Source organism: Nicotiana tomentosiformis, chromosome 1 (assembly GCF_000390325.3).
Source record: "Nicotiana tomentosiformis chromosome 1, ASM39032v3, whole genome shotgun sequence".
Lineage (NCBI taxonomy): Eukaryota > Viridiplantae > Streptophyta > Magnoliopsida > Solanales > Solanaceae > Nicotiana > Nicotiana tomentosiformis.
Window position 1 is genome coordinate 103,958,613 of NC_090812.1, and position 17,178 is coordinate 103,975,790.

At 41.0% G+C, this 17,178-nt stretch overlaps 1 protein-coding gene across 1 annotated transcript; it reads right to left on the minus strand.

Moving 5' to 3' along the window:
- Positions 1 to 10,140: 10,140 nt before the first annotated feature.
- Positions 10,141 to 11,691, minus strand: LOC138908078 (uncharacterized). The gene is made up of 2 exons (XM_070198718.1): positions 11,392 to 11,691; positions 10,141 to 10,194 (listed from the first exon to the last, which is right to left on the minus strand). Exons 1-2 carry the CDS (start codon positions 11,689 to 11,691, stop codon positions 10,141 to 10,143), a joined length of 354 nt encoding a protein of 117 aa, XP_070054819.1.
- Positions 11,692 to 17,178: the final 5,487 nt, after the last annotated feature.

Below are 17,178 nucleotides of genomic sequence, written 5' to 3' on the forward strand. Positions count from 1 at the left end.
GGCTCACAAGAATCATGATAATCAGCCCAAACAATGATGATATGATGTATCAATACAGGACAACAGAGACTGAGATATGTTATGCAAATAATAGGTGTGACAGAGTATAAAATGGAAAGTTAAGTAAATAGTTCAACACGTAACACGACCTCTGTGGGTCCTAACAACACCAACACGTTGCCTAATCAAGATTTCTAACACGACTGGCAGCTCAAATGCTCTAACACATGGTGAAAGTACGGGTAACAACTAGATTATTCAGCTATACAGTTCCATGGAATCGACCAAGTCACAATTATTATGATGCACGCTTACCCGCTCATCACCTAGCATGTGCGTCACCTCAACACTAATCACATAACACGTAATTCAGGGTTTCATACCCTCAGAACCAAGTTTAGAACTATTACTTACCTCAAACTATGCAAAACTCTAGTCCAACAAGTCCTTGCCATGGAAAACAGCCTGTGAATGCCTCGAATCTAGCCATAAACAATTCGATATGATCAACTCAAGCTATATGAATCAATTCTATATGAAAATGATAAGTTCTTAATCAAAAGTCAAAAAGTTAACTCAAATGTTTACCCCTGGGCCCACATCTCGGAGTCTGATAAAAGTCATAAAATCCGAACACCCATTCAACCACGAGTCCACGCATACAAAATTTACTCAAATTCGATAACAAAATCTCGATCAAATCCCCAAAATTCGGCCTAAGGACTCTTCTCCATATTTTCCCAATTTTTCAACCCAAATCACTAATCAAATTATAAAATCAAAGATATAAACATGGAATTTAACCACAACTAAGTAAGGATCACTTATCCCAATCACTCCTTTTAAAATCCCTCCAAGAATCACCTCCAACCGAGCTCCAAAAATCAGATTTGTGAAATCGGGTCAAACCTTTATTTTTGAAATATTTAAGTGTGCCCAGATGTACCTTCTCCGCGATCGCGGGAAGTGCTTCGCGATCGCGAAGCACAAATCCTAAGTTGGCAAACTCAGTCCCTACGCGAACACGGACAAGTCCAGGCGAACATGATGCATTACCTCTCCAGACCCACGCGATCGCAAAAACCTCATGCGTTCGCATAGAGCAACGCGCGTGACCAGCTCCTTTTCCTTTCCTGTTCGCAAACACGACTCCTCCCACGTGTTCGCGATGCATTGACTGCTCCAGTTACACGATTGTGTACACCTGCTTGTGAACACATAGAGTAAAAATTCCATCAGTGGCAAACACCCCTTCGCGATTGCATACCTAACCTCGCGATCGCATAAAAGGAAACCAGACACTCCACACCAGCAAGCTTCAGCAATCTCCCAAGTCCAAATTTCCTTCCGTTAACCATCCAAAATTGAATATCATAGCGAATCATTTGTCAACAAAACTCTCTTCGTACAAGCGACCAAGGTAAATAGTAATAGTGCATCAAAAATGGACAATGTTTCTCCGTCTATTGGTGAAAAACCATCGGCCAACCTCAATCTAACCCCTTACAAAACGCACTCAACCCTCAACAAACAGCTCCCTCAAACTTACTCCAGTAGACTCAAGTCTTAGCGAGCCAGTCAGTGTAGCGGATAATTTCATGGGAGGAGAGAAGGCTTCTTCATCCATTTCTGGGCCAAATCGAGCTAACCCAAGGGCTAGGGAGATCTCTCCAAGTCAAGATGTCGATGCCCATTAAGTTTCAAATAACTTCACCATGAGAAATGAGATATCTGACCAACTGAAAAGCTATGGCGAACACCAGTTGAACGCAGATGGTGTTCCAGGTGTTCAAACTGAATCAAACCTAAGTGAAAGTGTTACTGATATCATAGATAATGTTATCCAACCAACGTCTGTGAACTTCACTCAGCCAAAGTCTACAGCCTTGCAAAATGGTAACTGAGCTGATATGATCAACCCAAGTGTTCGACCAAATGCCACAACCAGCTCCATAGGCCTACTTGGGATAATCGACAATGAAAATCAACTCACTAATGATAAGGAAACTCAGCAAATGAATGATGGGGCAACTATTACATCAAAATTGGGCGACCAAGCATCTCAACAGCCAAAGGTGATCAAGTTGATTTGATTAATCCTCTAGAGCGTCCCCCAAATGACCCTGTTGACATTACTGAGCCAGTTGATCAATCCAATCCAAAGAACCAATCTTACAATAATGTAAACCTATCACTATAACTAAGCCACGATCATGCTAGATCCAATCCTTCAGAGATTTTAAGCAGCCAAGTACTGACCCAACCCATACCTTTAATTGCTACCATTAACCCAAGCCACATCAACACAAGTAGCCTGATCCCAATCAATAAGGTTAACAGAACTCCTTCAAATACTATTTCCTAGATCAAATCACATGTTACAAATGTTCAGGATAACCAGGGAAAGACTCAGTCCAAACCTCCACAACCAAAAGTATCTACTAATTTCTATAGACCAGCCAAATATACTCCTCCCAAAATACCTGCTCAGACCCCTCCAAGCTAAGAACCTATAATTACCAATTCCACACAAACTATACTACCAAAAGACCAAGCCATCAAACCATAAAGCACTCCTGAACCCCCCCCCCTCCCCCCACTGTAACCCACTTACTTATAATCAAAATGAGAGCAAAATTGGCTCAGGATAGAACTCCAATTGAATTCACCCCTTTCAAGATCACTACTAAACAAGGCAAGCCTGCAGTGATATTCAAGAAGGAAGATTACATGGTCATGTTAGCTGCCAGGTGTCAATATATCGTGTTTGGCAAATTCTCTAACACAATGCCCAGGATAGAGGTCATTAGTAGAAGCTTCATTACTCAGACAAAGCTCAAAGGTGGAGTGAAAAATGCTCATTTCAATTCCAAAACAGTGTATATTGATTTAGAAAATGAGTATGACCATGCAACAGTTTGGAACAAGCATTATATGTATATTTAGGGTTAGATGATTTAATTTGAAGCTTGGTCTCCACTATTTAATCCAAATGAAGATTCTCCCATTGTAGCTGTGTGGGTGGTGATACCTGAACTCCATGGCATGTCTATTATATAGAAATCCTCACCCCTCTGTTATTTTCAGTAGGCAAGGCACTCTTTTTGGACTTAGCATCATTTCAAAAGACCAGAGGCAGTGTTGCAAAAATCAAAATGCAAATTAATCTTACAAAAGATAGACCCACTGATGTATGGCTTGTTTTTGATGAATACCAAGATGTAAATGGTGATGTCATATGGTTGGATGTCCAATATGAGAGCTTGCCCGAGTACTATTCTTACTACAAACACCTTGGTCACCTCTCTCATGCCTGCCCCAAAAGACTGAAAGAGGAAGATATGCAGAAAATGCTAGCTAGTTCCTTTGGCTCTGCAGAGAACAACCCAGATATAAGTACAAGATCAATTGGAGCTAAACAACCATTACATCATCCTAATCAAGGTAAGCAGCAACAATAAGTAGAGCAGGATCACAGTAACACCAATCAATTCACTTGAGACCAACTAGAGAAGATGAACCAAATCTCAGGGAATCAACCTTCAACTAAGGATTGGCAGACTCAAAAGAAAAGAAACTTGAATTCAGCAGAATAACACCAAAAAGACACAAGTTGTTTATATCCCAAAGCAAAATACCAACAAACAAGCAGAATTACCATCACAAGAGCATCCAGCCACAAAAGCACATGTACAACTTCTATCAATCCTCCAGCTCCACTGGAGAGGAATGCAGTTTCTGTGGCTCAGAATCATCCCAATCCCTCTACTCCCCTTACTGTTAATGTTGATTCTATTTAAGTTATTGGAGAAAGGACGGATGGTCAGGAGAAACCTATAGTGGTTCAGGATGGGGATCCAAAAGGGGTGGATGTGCCTCATATTTTGCATGAGAGTGCTACGGCACCTGGGGACCATAGGATGGACCAAATACCCCCTGCTACCACTTCTCAATATCCAGGCATTCAGGAAATACCACAAACATAAGCAAAGACAGGTGTGATTTCTATTTCTACTAATGGAGATCACAGAAGCAAGGTTGATAAAGGAAAGACTATTGCTACTTCAGAGATTACTACAACAAAACCAAAAAATAACCCTAGTCAGAAAAAGAGGAGGCAGATGCGGAAACCAAAAAATGCACAGAAACTTCTCAGTTCTACAAGTGTTGATGGATGACAGAATCTTGGAACCAATTCTTAGCTCCTAGCTCACCAAAAAACTGATGTAATTCCAATAGATATTCAAAAGATAAACATATCTGATATAGCACAAAGGGTGGAGGGTTCTGAAAATAGGCCTGAAGCAATACTAAATGCAACTATAACTATGGCTATCTACTCAGTTTCTAGGGAGCATATCTCTTCCCAAGTACATGGTATGAAAATAGTAATTGAGGAATGTCAAAAATCTTTTTCTAATGGGCTTGGAGAAGATGAATACAATCATATGCAATCAGAAGATGAGGTTGACATTGGTGATGAGGCAGATGATGAACACAATGTAAATTTGGAAGAAGAGGATACATGCAATCAGCTTCTTACTGCTATTAATTATGCCACAGATGTTGACAAAATGATTGAATCATATGGCTTGCCACCTAGAAATAAACCCCCAACTACCTCACCAGAAGTAAGGCTTCCAATATTATAGCACCACCAAAGTCAACCACTCCCAAAAAGTGTCCATGATCAGTACAATCATATGGAATACAAGAGGCATCAAAACTGTTGGTGCCATTGAGACACTCAGAACCTTAAAACAACTCCATAAACTTTCCTTCAATGCAGTCCTTGAACCTTTCCTTGATATCACCCACATCAACCACTATAGAATTCAACTATCTATGCAACACTTTGCTTCCAATGTTAATGATAAAATTTGGATTTCTGGGATCAGGATTTCACAGACACAATCATTGATCATGATGAGCAGCAGCTGACCATTGCATTGCAACATACTGAAGCTGCAGAACATTTCCAAATCATTGTCATCTATGCCAAATGCAAAATAACCTTGAGAAGACCTTTTTGGGAAATCATGAGACAAAAGTCTATGATATGTTCAATTCCCTAGTGTGTCATTGGAAATTTCAATGTGATTGCATCTATTGAAGAAAATACTGGGGGTCTTCCCTACCAAATGAATAAAAGCATGGATTTCCTGAGCATGATAGAAGATTATGGATCTAGGTTTTTATGGTCCAAGATACACTTGGTCAAATGGGAGAGGCCAAGGCTCTATTGTGTGAAAAAGACTGGATAGGGGATTGGTCAATGATAATTGGCTAATATCATTGACTGTAACAACTATCACTCACCTTTCCTCTGCAGGATCTGATCATAATACTCTTCTCTTTAAAATAAATGTGAGACAGGACACATGCAAAAGATACTTTAAGTTTCTCAGTTGCTGGGTTGAAAATGAGAACTTCCTTCCTCGAGTTCAGGAGGTCTGGAACAAAGAATTCAATGGCAATGCCATGTGGATTTTTCACCAAAAGCTTAAATCCTTGTCCAATGCCCTAAGCAAATAGTCCAGACAACAGTATGGAGATATCTTTCTAAAAGCCAAAGAATATGTACACAAGTTGAAGCAAGTTGAGATCGCCTGGGATCAGACCAATGATGGCAATGACAGACATAACTTTCAAGAACTTCAAGCTAATTATGTGAGATATATGAAGCTAGAAGATTCCTTCCTAAAGCAAAAAAGCACAACTGCAATGGTTTAAAGAAGGGGATGCCAATTCCAGATATTTTCACAGCCTGATTAAAGGGAGAATAAGGAAGTTATTTATACATAAAATTAAAGATGATGAAGGAGAATGGGTTTAGGGGGGATGAGGCTATTGGTGAAGCAGCATGCACATATTTTCATAACATCTTCACTGAAACAGGAGGTGCTATCAGAGAAGACCTGTTATCTTGTATCCCATCTTTGATCACAGAAGAGGACAATGAGATCCTTACTAAAGGTTCCCACCTTGGCAGAACTCAAAGAATCGGTATTCTTAATGAGTCCATCAAGTGTTGCACGACCTAATGGAATGAATGGAAAGTTCTTCCAATCATGCTGGCACATTATAAAAGCTGACTTTTTGAATGTGGTTCTGGACTTCTCTGGAGGTGCTACTATGCCAAAGTTCATGATCAGTGCTTGCTCAGTCCTTCTACCAAAAGTGGAATTTCCTAACTCCTTTACAGAATACAGACCAATTAGCCTCAGCAACTTCCTAAACAAGATCATATCCAAAGTTATTGGTTCTAGACTGGCTCCTATCCTTCCCAAAATAATTTTTGCAAATCATTCTAGTTTTGTGAAAGGAAGAAGCACATCATAAAACATAATGTTGGCACATGAAATTGTTCAAGGAAGTAAGAAACCTAACATTGGCTCTAATGTGGTCATCTAGCTTGACATGGCCAAAGCTTATGATAGAGTTTCCTAGGGATTTACATGCATAATGCTGAGAAAGATGGGAATTAATGAGATGATCATTGACATGATATGGAGAACAATGTCAAACAACTGGTATTCCGTCATCATAAATGATACTAGATGTGGATTCTTTCACTCTACTAGGGGGATGAAACAAGGTGACCCACTGGCTCCCTCTTTGTTTATCATTAGAGCTGAATTACTATACAGAGTGCTCAACAACGTCCCATGATTAGTTTTTTAATGGTTTTCATATGGAGAAGAGATATTCACAAATCAATCATTTGAGCTTTACTGATGATATCATCATCTTCACATCTGGCACCGAGAGTTCTCTAAAGAAAATCATTCAGATCCTTTGTAAATATGTGGAAACTTCTGGTCAACAGATCAATAAACAAAAGAGTCACTTCATGACCTCTCCATCTGTCTTCAATTCTACTGTCAAAAGAATTCAGCAAGTAATAGGTTTCAGCAAGAAAGAGTCTCCAATCACATATCTAGGTTGTCCTCTCTACACTGGCAGAATGAGAATTATGTACTTCAATTCCATTGTAGCCAAAGTTGTAGGTAGGATCAAAGGATGGCAAAGAAAAGTTCTCTCATATGGAGGAAAATCTACATTGATTAAATATGTACTACAGTTTATGCCCCTTTATCTTCTTTCAGCACTCTTCCCTCCCAAAACTGTCTTGAAGCAGATTGAAAAACTGGCTGCTAATTTATTCTGGGCATGGAAAAAGACAGGAAAATATATCACTAGTCATCTTGGCATAAGCTATCATTTCCTATGGTTGAAAGAGGAATTGGTTTTAGAACAATGGAAGATGTCTTTCAATCAATGAGATTCAAACAATGGTGGATATTTAGAACTAATACCTCTCTCTAGAGCAACTTTCTTAGAGCTAAATACTGCCAAACATCACACCTAATTTCTAAGAAATGGGACACAGGACAATCACAAACTTAGAAGAAGACGATGACTAACAAAAAAGAAGCAGGGAAATATATTCAATGGAGGTTGCACTCTGGCAATTGTAGCTTTTGGTGGGATAACTGGTTGGGTACAGATGCACTTGCTAATTACAGAAGTGAAGGGGATAGACCAGGTAAAATTATAGTTTCCGATATCTGGGAAAATGGACAGTGGAACCCTCAAAAGTTGAAAAGAAATGCTCTAGCTCATATGATCCATCTCATCATGCATACTCCCATCCATTATATGCCACAGTCCCAAGATCAACCCATTTGGACACCCACAATGACAGGTAAATTCACCTGTGCTTCTGTATGGGAAGTGATAAGCAATAGGAAGCAACCCAACTTCACCAACAAAATGACCTGGCATTAAAGGATCTCATTCAAGTGGTCCTTTTGCTTGTGGAGGGCCCTCAGAAACAAGTTTCCAACAGATGACAAGGTAATATCATTTGGTAACCCCACTGTTACCAGATGTGTATGTTGTATCTGTCTTGCAACTGAAACAGTTGATCACATTTTCAGTAGAGGCAACTTTGCAAAATTTGTCTGGCAAAAATATGGAGGACCAGTTAGAATCAAAACTGAAAATATGCCACTAAGATTGCTTCTTATGAACTGGTGGCTACAAAAAAGGAATAATGAGGTTCAGAAGTTAATCTTGGATATAGTTGCTATCATCATTTATTGGAATTTGTGGTAGAATAGATGCTCTGGAAAGTATGGAGGAAAGAAGTCTTTTATAACTAGAGTCATTTTTTCCGTTATTTATGGCATTCACCTGCTGGTTCATGCAACGTACCCTGCTATGAGATGGCCTCAAAGATGGGTGCATCTTTTTTATATCATTGAGGATATCAAGCATTGCACTACCACTCAACAGGTTATTTGGACTAAACCAAATGCCAATTTTGTTAAAGTCATCTCTGATGGTAGTGCACTGACTAATCCATGAAAGATAGGTGGTGGGGCCATCATTAGAAATCACCTAGGGGGTTTCTTCAAGCAATTACATGTCCTTTGGATGAAGGTACCAACAACCTTGCAGATGTAGAAGTTGCTTTCATTGGTATCCAGTGGTGTATTGCCAGTGGATACAATAAAATTCACCTTGAAACAGACTCAACTCTATTGATCAATTGGCTGACAACCAACTCTGATCCTCCTTGGGCTTTAAAAATGAATATGCAAAAGCTAAGAAACCCGTGTCTTCAATGTGAGGAAGTTCATTACTCACATATATATAGAGAAGCCAACTATCCTGCAGACTCTTTGTCCAAGCTTAGACATGACTTGCCTACATTAACTCACTTCACCAGTGTTAACACATTGCCTACTCATATCAGGGGTCAACTTCAATTGGACTTCCTGAATACCCCTGCTTTTAGGCACAAGAAAACACACAAAATTATCCCACCACCTCACCTTGCTTAAACGTCTTCTCATGATTATGACTAAAACAGGATTCGTAAAAAAACATCACTATAGTCCCCATATATCCAAATCCATGAAAGACCAAACTCTACTCTTGGAAATTGACACTCACTCCAGTTTTTCACTAACATGTTTGTTCTTTTGTGTAGGTTCTCTAAGCACACTTCTAACAATCCAATGTTATAAGAAGTGTTGTACTCTGATCCTCTCATACCCAATACTCACCCAACCCATATACTTTAACCTACCACACCTACAGCCACCGGTACACTACTCCAAAAATAACACACAACCATCATTTCATCCTCATCCCTCCCAGTCTTCTAAGTTCAACTACAAATGTAGTAGAGACCATTTCCTTCTTACATACTCCCCCCTTCCCTTATGTTTAAACACACATTACAGAATCTAAAGAAAAATGCAAGCGTATAGCCATCACCACAAAAATAGTTTTTTCAATAACTTTGCTTCCTTTTTTGCAAGTACAATTCACTATGGTATACTAAATCATTTGACTTCCACTCAATGTGTGGTATTATCAATCTTAAGGCTCATCCGACTGAGTGTTAGTCAAAGGTTCATAGCATTCCATAAACCTCGTGCAATTTGGAAGATTGGATTTTGCAGCATCTATCTGCAGAAGAAACTATCTCATCCCACCAACTATAACTCCACCGGACAAGCCTTCAGATGCCACAAGAACCCGAGAGCAACACTCCATACTCATACACACAAGAACAACAACAACAATGGTCATAGCATACAACAATTCTACTATACAACTAGTAACATCACAACCATTCATTGGAAGCAAGGCAATGGTGCCCCTTTACTACTAATCTGTTTGCTGATTTTTGCAGGTACAATTGACAGGTCCAGATCACTGGTGCATTTCCAAGGTGTGGTATTAGCATCCCAGATGCTCAATTTATTGGAAATACATCAGTATTTTAGGGGCTGTCTTGGTAATCCTTCCAATGCCGCACATATTTTTGGGTACAATAGGTCCACTATCAGGCTTCAAATGCTAGGTCCTCACAAGAACACAACTAGGGGCTTAAACCTTGGCCATCATACCACTATTGTTACCAGAGTTCAACTCCAGAAGTCTACATACTGCACCAATCTTACATTGGAGAATGAAGTGTCTAGTTTCTATACCAATTATCAGTTGTTTCAAGTCCATTTCCTCTCTATTGTTTTCTGGACAAAGACACCAAGGATAAGCTCAATCTCTTCTGTCTACTACATTCTTTAGAGGCAACATGATTAGTCAACTACAAGGATTTTAGTCATTACTGTCTTCAAATTGGCTTTCTTTGCTCTCATTGTCAAAGCAAAACTGAAGACAGATTGTACCATACACATCTGCTTTTTGTCATGTTTCAAAGAGAGAATACACTTACCTTCTAGATGTAGGTTATTTTGTTTCTGGAAGATGTATTCCCAAACTGGTTACATAATTGCCTTAGAATCAATTGTTTGTATAGTTGACCTAGGTTCATTTCACACTGTTTTTGTATACCCAATTGTCTGCCAACTATGGATAAGCAATTGGCATTTCATTATAGGTCTAACTTCACTCATTATACATGATTCAATTTATTGTCTCTTTTGGATAATCAATTTTTTATCCACCATATATTTGGAGGTAAGGTCCATGTCCATTTCCTTTGTTGTACTAGTTGTTATTTTGTATATCAAAATTACCTCTAGGCTCAAGGCCTAGTGGATTTGAACAAACAAAATCCCATCCAAAATCCACCTGAGCCCCCCATGACCTAAACCAAACATACCAACAAGTCCAAAGTAATCATACGAACTCTCTCTAAGCGTCAAATCACATCAAACAATGCTAAAATCATGAATCGCGCATCAATTCAAGCCTAATAGACTTATGAACTTCCAACTTCTACATTCGATGCCGAAACCTATCAAATCAAGTCTGATTGACCTCAAATTTTGCACACAAATGATACAACAGACCTGCTTCAACTCCCGGAACCCCAATCCGATCTCGGTAACCACAAAGTCAACTCTAGGTCAAACTTCTAAATTTCTAAAACTTCTAGTTTTTCAACTTTCGCCATTTCAAGCCTAATTCAACTACGGACCTCAAAATCACTATCCGGACACACACCAAAGTCTAAAATCACTCAACAGAGCTAACAGGACCATCAAAACTCCACTCCGGAGTCGTTTACACCCAAGTTAGCATCCGGTCAACCCTTTTAATTTAAGCTTCCAACCTTAAGACTAACTATCTCAACGTATTTCAAAACATCGTCGGAACTAAACCAACTACCCCGGCAAGTCACATAGCAACTAATAAGCATAAAATGAGCAGTAAATGGGGGAACTAGGCTACAACACTCAAACCGAATGGCCGGGTTGTTACATCCCCCCTCTTAAACAAACGTTCATCATCAAACGGGTCAAGAAACGTACTTGGAGTCTCAAATAGGCATGGATATCTTCTCTGCATCTCCCGCTCGGTCTCTTAAGTAGCCTCCTTAATTGGATGACCTCTTCACTGTACCTTCAATGAAGCTATGTCTTTTGACCTCAATTTTCGAACTTGCTGATCCAAAATGGCCATCGGCTCCACATTATAAGTCAAATCACCATCCAACTGAATCGTGCTGAAATCCAAAACATGAGACGGATCGCCGACATACTTCTGGAGCATAGAAACATGAAATACTTGATGAACACTCGACAAACAAGACGGCAAAGAAAGCTTGTAAGCCACCTCTCCAATCCTCTGAAGCACCTCAAACAACCCAATATACCGATGGCTCAACTTGCCATTCTTTCTGAACCTCATAACACCCTTCATGGGTGAAACCTTGAGTAGTACTTTCTCCCCAACCATGTGAGAAACATCGCGAACCTTCCGATCGATGTAACTCTTCTATCTAGACTGTGCCGTGTGAAGCCGATCCTGAATCAATTTAACCTTATCCAAAGCATCCTAAACCAAGTCAATACCCAATAGCCTAGCATCACCCGGATCAAACCATCCCACTGGACACTGCCACTGTCTCCCATATAAAGCCTCAAACAGAGCCATATGAATGCTCGATTGGTAGCTATTATTATAGAAAAACTCTACGAGAGGTAGAAAATCTATGACACAAGCGCGTAGCATATCCTCCAATATTTGAATAGTGCGCTCGAATTGCCCGTCCGTTTGATGGTGAAATGTTGTACTCAACTCAATCTGTGTGCCCAACTCTCACTACACGACTCTCAAGAACTTTAATGTAAATTGGGTGCCCCGATCTGAAATGATGGATACCGGGACACCCTGAAGGCGAACAATCTCACAGATGTAAATCTTCGCCAACCGCTCCAAAGAATAAGTAGTCCCAATAGGAATGAAGTGTGCGGACTTGGTCAATCGATCCAAAATCACCCAAATAGCATCAAACTTCCTCGAAATCCATGGGAGTCCAACTACAAAATCCATGGTGATAAGCTCTCATTTCCACTCCGGAATCTCAAGCCTCTTAAGCAATCCATTTGGTCTCTGATGCTCATACATTACCTTCTTACAGTTTAGGCACCGAGCTACAAACTCCACTATATTCTTCTTCATCCTCCTCCACCAATAGGGCTGCCTCAAGTCCTGGTACATCTTCGCGGCACCCGGATGAATGGAATATCGCAAACTGTGGGCCTTCTCAAGAATCAACTCACATAGCCCATCTACATTAGGCACACAAATCCAACCTTGCATTCTCAACACCCCATCATCCCCAATAGTAACATCCTTGGCATCACCGCGCTAAACCATGTCCTTAAGGACAAGCAAATGGGGATCATCATATTGGCGCTCTCTAATGCGATCATATAGGGAAGACCGAGAAACCACACTAGCTAGAACCCGAGTGGGCTCCGAAACATCTAATCTCATGAACTGGTTGGCCAAGGCCTGAACATCAACTGCAATTGGTCTCTTACCAATAGGAATGAATGCAAGGCTACCCGTACTCACCGCCTTTCTACTCAAGGCATCGACCACCACTTTGGCCTTCCCGGAATGATACAAAATAGAAATATCATAGTCCTTTAGTAGCTCTAACCATATCTGCTGCCTCAAGTTTAGATCCTTTTATTTGACAAGTGTTAAAGACTTCGATGATCTGTAAATACCTCATAAGACACACCGTAGAGATAATGCCTTCAAATCTTCAATGCATGAATGATGGCAGCCAAGTCCAAATCATTAACATGGTAGTTCTTCTCATGCGGCATCAACTGGCACAAAGCATAAGCAATCACTCTACCCCCTGCATCAAGACACACCCAATACCAATCCGAGAAGCATCACAATACACTGTATAAGAGCGTGACACTGAAGGCAACACTAGAACTTGAGTTGTGGTCAAGGCATTCTTGAGCTTCTGAAAGATGTTTTCACACTCATCTAACCAGCTGAAAGTAGCACCCTTTGGGTCAATTTGGTCAAAGGCAATGCGATATGCGAGAAACCCTCCACGAATCGACAATAATAACCAGCCAAGCTAAGAAAGCTCCGAATCTCCGTGTTTAAGGACGGTTTGGGCCAATTCTGAACCACCTCTATCTTCTTTGGATCCACCTTAATTTCCTCATTGGACACCACGTGCTCCAAGAATGCCACCGAACTAAGACAAAACTCACACTTGGAGAACTTGGCATAAAACTTCTCCTCCCTCAGCCGCTGTAGTACAATCCTCAAATACTGAGCATGCTCCTCTTGGCTAAGTGAGTTCACCAAGATATCATCAATGAATACTATGACAAACGAGATGCGATACGGTTGAAATACATTGTTTATCGGATGCATGAATGCTGCTAGGGCGTTGGTCAGCCCAAAAGACATCACAATGAGCTCATAGTCACCATAACGGTTCCTGAATGCCGTCTTTATAATATCTAAGTCCCAAATCTTTAACTGGTGATACCCAAACCTCAAATCAATCTTAAATAACACCCTCGCTTCCTGAAGCAGGTCAAATAGATCATCAGTACGTGGCAAAGGATACTTGTTCTTGATTGTAACTTTGGTCAACTGCCTATAGTCGATGCACATCCGCATAGTACTATCCTTCTTCTTCACAAACAGAACCGGTGCACCCTAAGGCGACACACTAGTCCTAATAAACCCCTTATCAAGAAGTTCCTAAAGCTGCTCTTTTGATTCCTTCAACTTAGCTAGTGCCATACGATGCGAAGGAATAGAAATGGGTTGAGTGTCCGGCACCAAGTCAATACCAAAGTCAATATCCCTGTCGGGTGGCATGCCAAGCAGGTCTACAGGAAACATATCTGAAAAGTCTCGCACCACCAGAATAGAATCAATAGTAGGGGTATCAGTACCAACATCCCTCACAAAGGCCAGATATGACAAACATCCCTTGCTAACCAACCGTTGGGCCTTCAAATATGAAATCACCCTACTGGGAACATAATCTAGAGAACTTTTCCACTAGATCCTTGGCAACCCCTACATCGCCAATGTCACGGTCTTAGCGTGACAATCAATAATAGCATGACATGGAGACAAATAATCCATACCCAGGATCACATCGAAATCAACCATGCTAAGCAATAAGAGATTAACTCTACTCTCCAATCCCCCAATAGTCACTACACATGACTAATATATATGGTCCAAAATAATAGTATCGCCCACTGGTATAGATACATGAACATATGAAGCTAAGGACTCACGGGGCATATCCAGGTAACGAGCAAAATATGATGATACATACGGGTAAGTGGAACTAGGGTCAAATAACACAGAAGCATCTCTGTCACATACTGGGACAATACTTGTGATCACTGTGTCTGAAGCAACGATATCTGGCCTGGAAGGAATAACATAGAATTGAGCTTGACCACCACCTGATCGGCCTCCCTCTCTTGGGCGACCTCTAGATGCCTGAGCCCCACCCCGAGCTGGCTGGGCAGGTGGTGAAGTAACTAGTGCTAAAGTCGTGGCCTGACTCCTCTCCTGACCTGGACCTCCCATAAGGCGGGGACAAAACTTCTTCACATGAACCAATTCTTCACACTCGAAACATCCCCTCTCGGAAAATGGTGGCAAATATTGAGGTGAACCTTAAGAACCAAAATAACTACCAGAAGAACCTGGTGCAGATGATCCCTGAACTAAAGGTGCATGAGATGAACTCTGAGCTGGGAGAGCACTGAGAGATGACTGACCCGGTCTAGCACTGTATGAACCATGGCTAGATGATGCGCGACGATGAACTGGATGAGACATCTGAGCGGGCCTATAAGGACAACCCCTGATGTGGTAGGACTGTCCCCTAGAAGGAACACCACTAAAACCATCCGATCCACAAGGCTTCTTGGCCTCCCTCTCCTCGCACTCCTAACTACGAACCATCTCTAGCCACCGAGCAATATCAACCACCTCATTAAGTGTAGCACCTGATACATTGTCCCTAGTCACAACAAAACAACACTGATAGTAGAGGCCATCAATGAACCTCTTAATCCTCTACCTCTAAGTGGGAACCAACCAAACTGTGTGACGAGCCAACTCTGAAAACCTCATCTCATACAAGGTCACAGACATGCCATCCTGACGTAGCTGCTCGTAGTTCCTCCCTGTGGGTCTATGGCACAAACTTCTCCAAGAAGATAACGGTGAACTAATGCCATGTAAGTGGTGCTTCACCGACTGTCATGTGCCTCTCATAGGCCTTCCACCATCTGAAAGCAGCCTCAGTAAACTGAAATGTAGTGAATGAGACCCCACTAGTCTCTAGAATACCCACCGTGTAAAGAATCCGCTGGCACCTATCCAAGAAGTCATGGGCATCCTCTGACTTAGCCCCACTGAATGATGGAGGCTGGAGCCTTCCAAATCTCTCTAGTGTCCTCTGCTCATCATCAGTCATAATGGGACCCATTTGGGCCTGAGCAACTGCAACCAACTGGACTAGTACTACCCACGGTGTCTGAATTCCCTGTATTACCTACTCTAGAGTACGCGCGGTGGGAATCTAACTAACTCCCCCATCCTGAGAATTGGATGTCGCAGTCTGAATAGAAACCGCCTGAGTAAGGCTAGTGCACACAGTTAAAATCTGACCCAAAGCCTCCTGAAGGCCTAGAATCACAATGGGCACAACATCTAGAACTTGCCCCTGAGCTAGAGCAACTAGTGGATTTACTATCGCTACTCTAGTTGTTGTACAAGCTGCACCTCTGCCCCTACCACGACCCCTACCACATCCCCAGCCTCCCATGGCCCTGGCTGGTGGTACTAGTGGTTGTCCGTCCCATCCGGTGGCACGTATCCTCTCCATGTTTAAGAGAATAGAATAATAGAAATTTAGTTCCTGGAATCAACAAATCCACATGACAAGAATACATTAATGTGAAGTTCCTAAGGGTTCGGTAGCCTCTCGAAGATAAGTACAGACTTCTCTGTACCGATCCGCAAGACTCTACTAAATCTTTTCATGACTCGTGAGACCTATGTAACCTAGGCTCTGATACCAACTTGTCACGACCCAAAACCCAAATAGTTATGATGGCGCCTATCATGGTACTAGGCAAGCTGACTACTCAGACATTTCCAACACTTTCAACTTTGAAATAAACTCAAATAATTTAAATTAATTAAAATCTCATAAAACGTAATAGAATATCATAACTCAATATATAAGTTTTTCCAAAATCGGGGTGTCACTAAGTACATGAGCATCTACATAATGACATAGTCTGGTACACTGTCTGGAAAGTAGAACTGAGTAAATAAATTGAAAGATAGAGAAGGAGAGTCATGGCCTGCGGACGCCAAAGAAACTTCCTCAATGATTTCCAAATGTCTGAACTTTGTGAATCAGCACTCGCCGTGACTATAAACACATGGATCTGCACATAATGTACAAGGTGTAGTGTGAGTACAACCAACTCAATAAGTAACAAATCTAACCTTTGGACTTAAGGTAGTGATAGGTCCAAGTGTTATAGCCCACACACAACATTAATAGTACGGAAAGTTACAGAAAACTATGATAGTGATTTATCAAAAATTCATAATCTACAAGTAACGGTACAAGAATTTAGACATGCTTTTAGATTTTGTGATAAAACTCAACACAGAATAGGGGAGATCGAACTCGAATGCAAATAAAACTATGGTAGATCTAGCCCAAGCGCTATAATAAGCCAAATTCTAGTATGAATCAATAAAGCATGTTGCGGTGTGCAGTCGATCCCATGAATATCACTCACAATAGACCCTCAGCCTCACTCAGTCATTAATCTCTCGGGCTCACAAGAATCATGATAATCA

What these genes read in the sequence shown, in the direction of transcription:
- LOC138908078 (XM_070198718.1), bottom strand. Translation starts at nt 11,691, where the DNA reads ATGAAGGGTGTTATGAGGTTCAGAAAGAATGGCAAGTTGAGCCATCGG. An exon ending in AAGACATAGCTTCATTGAAG is followed by an intron (nt 10,195 to 11,391) that starts GTACAGTGAAGA and finishes ATCTGTCTTCAG; the next exon opens with TTTTGCTTTGACAATGAGAG.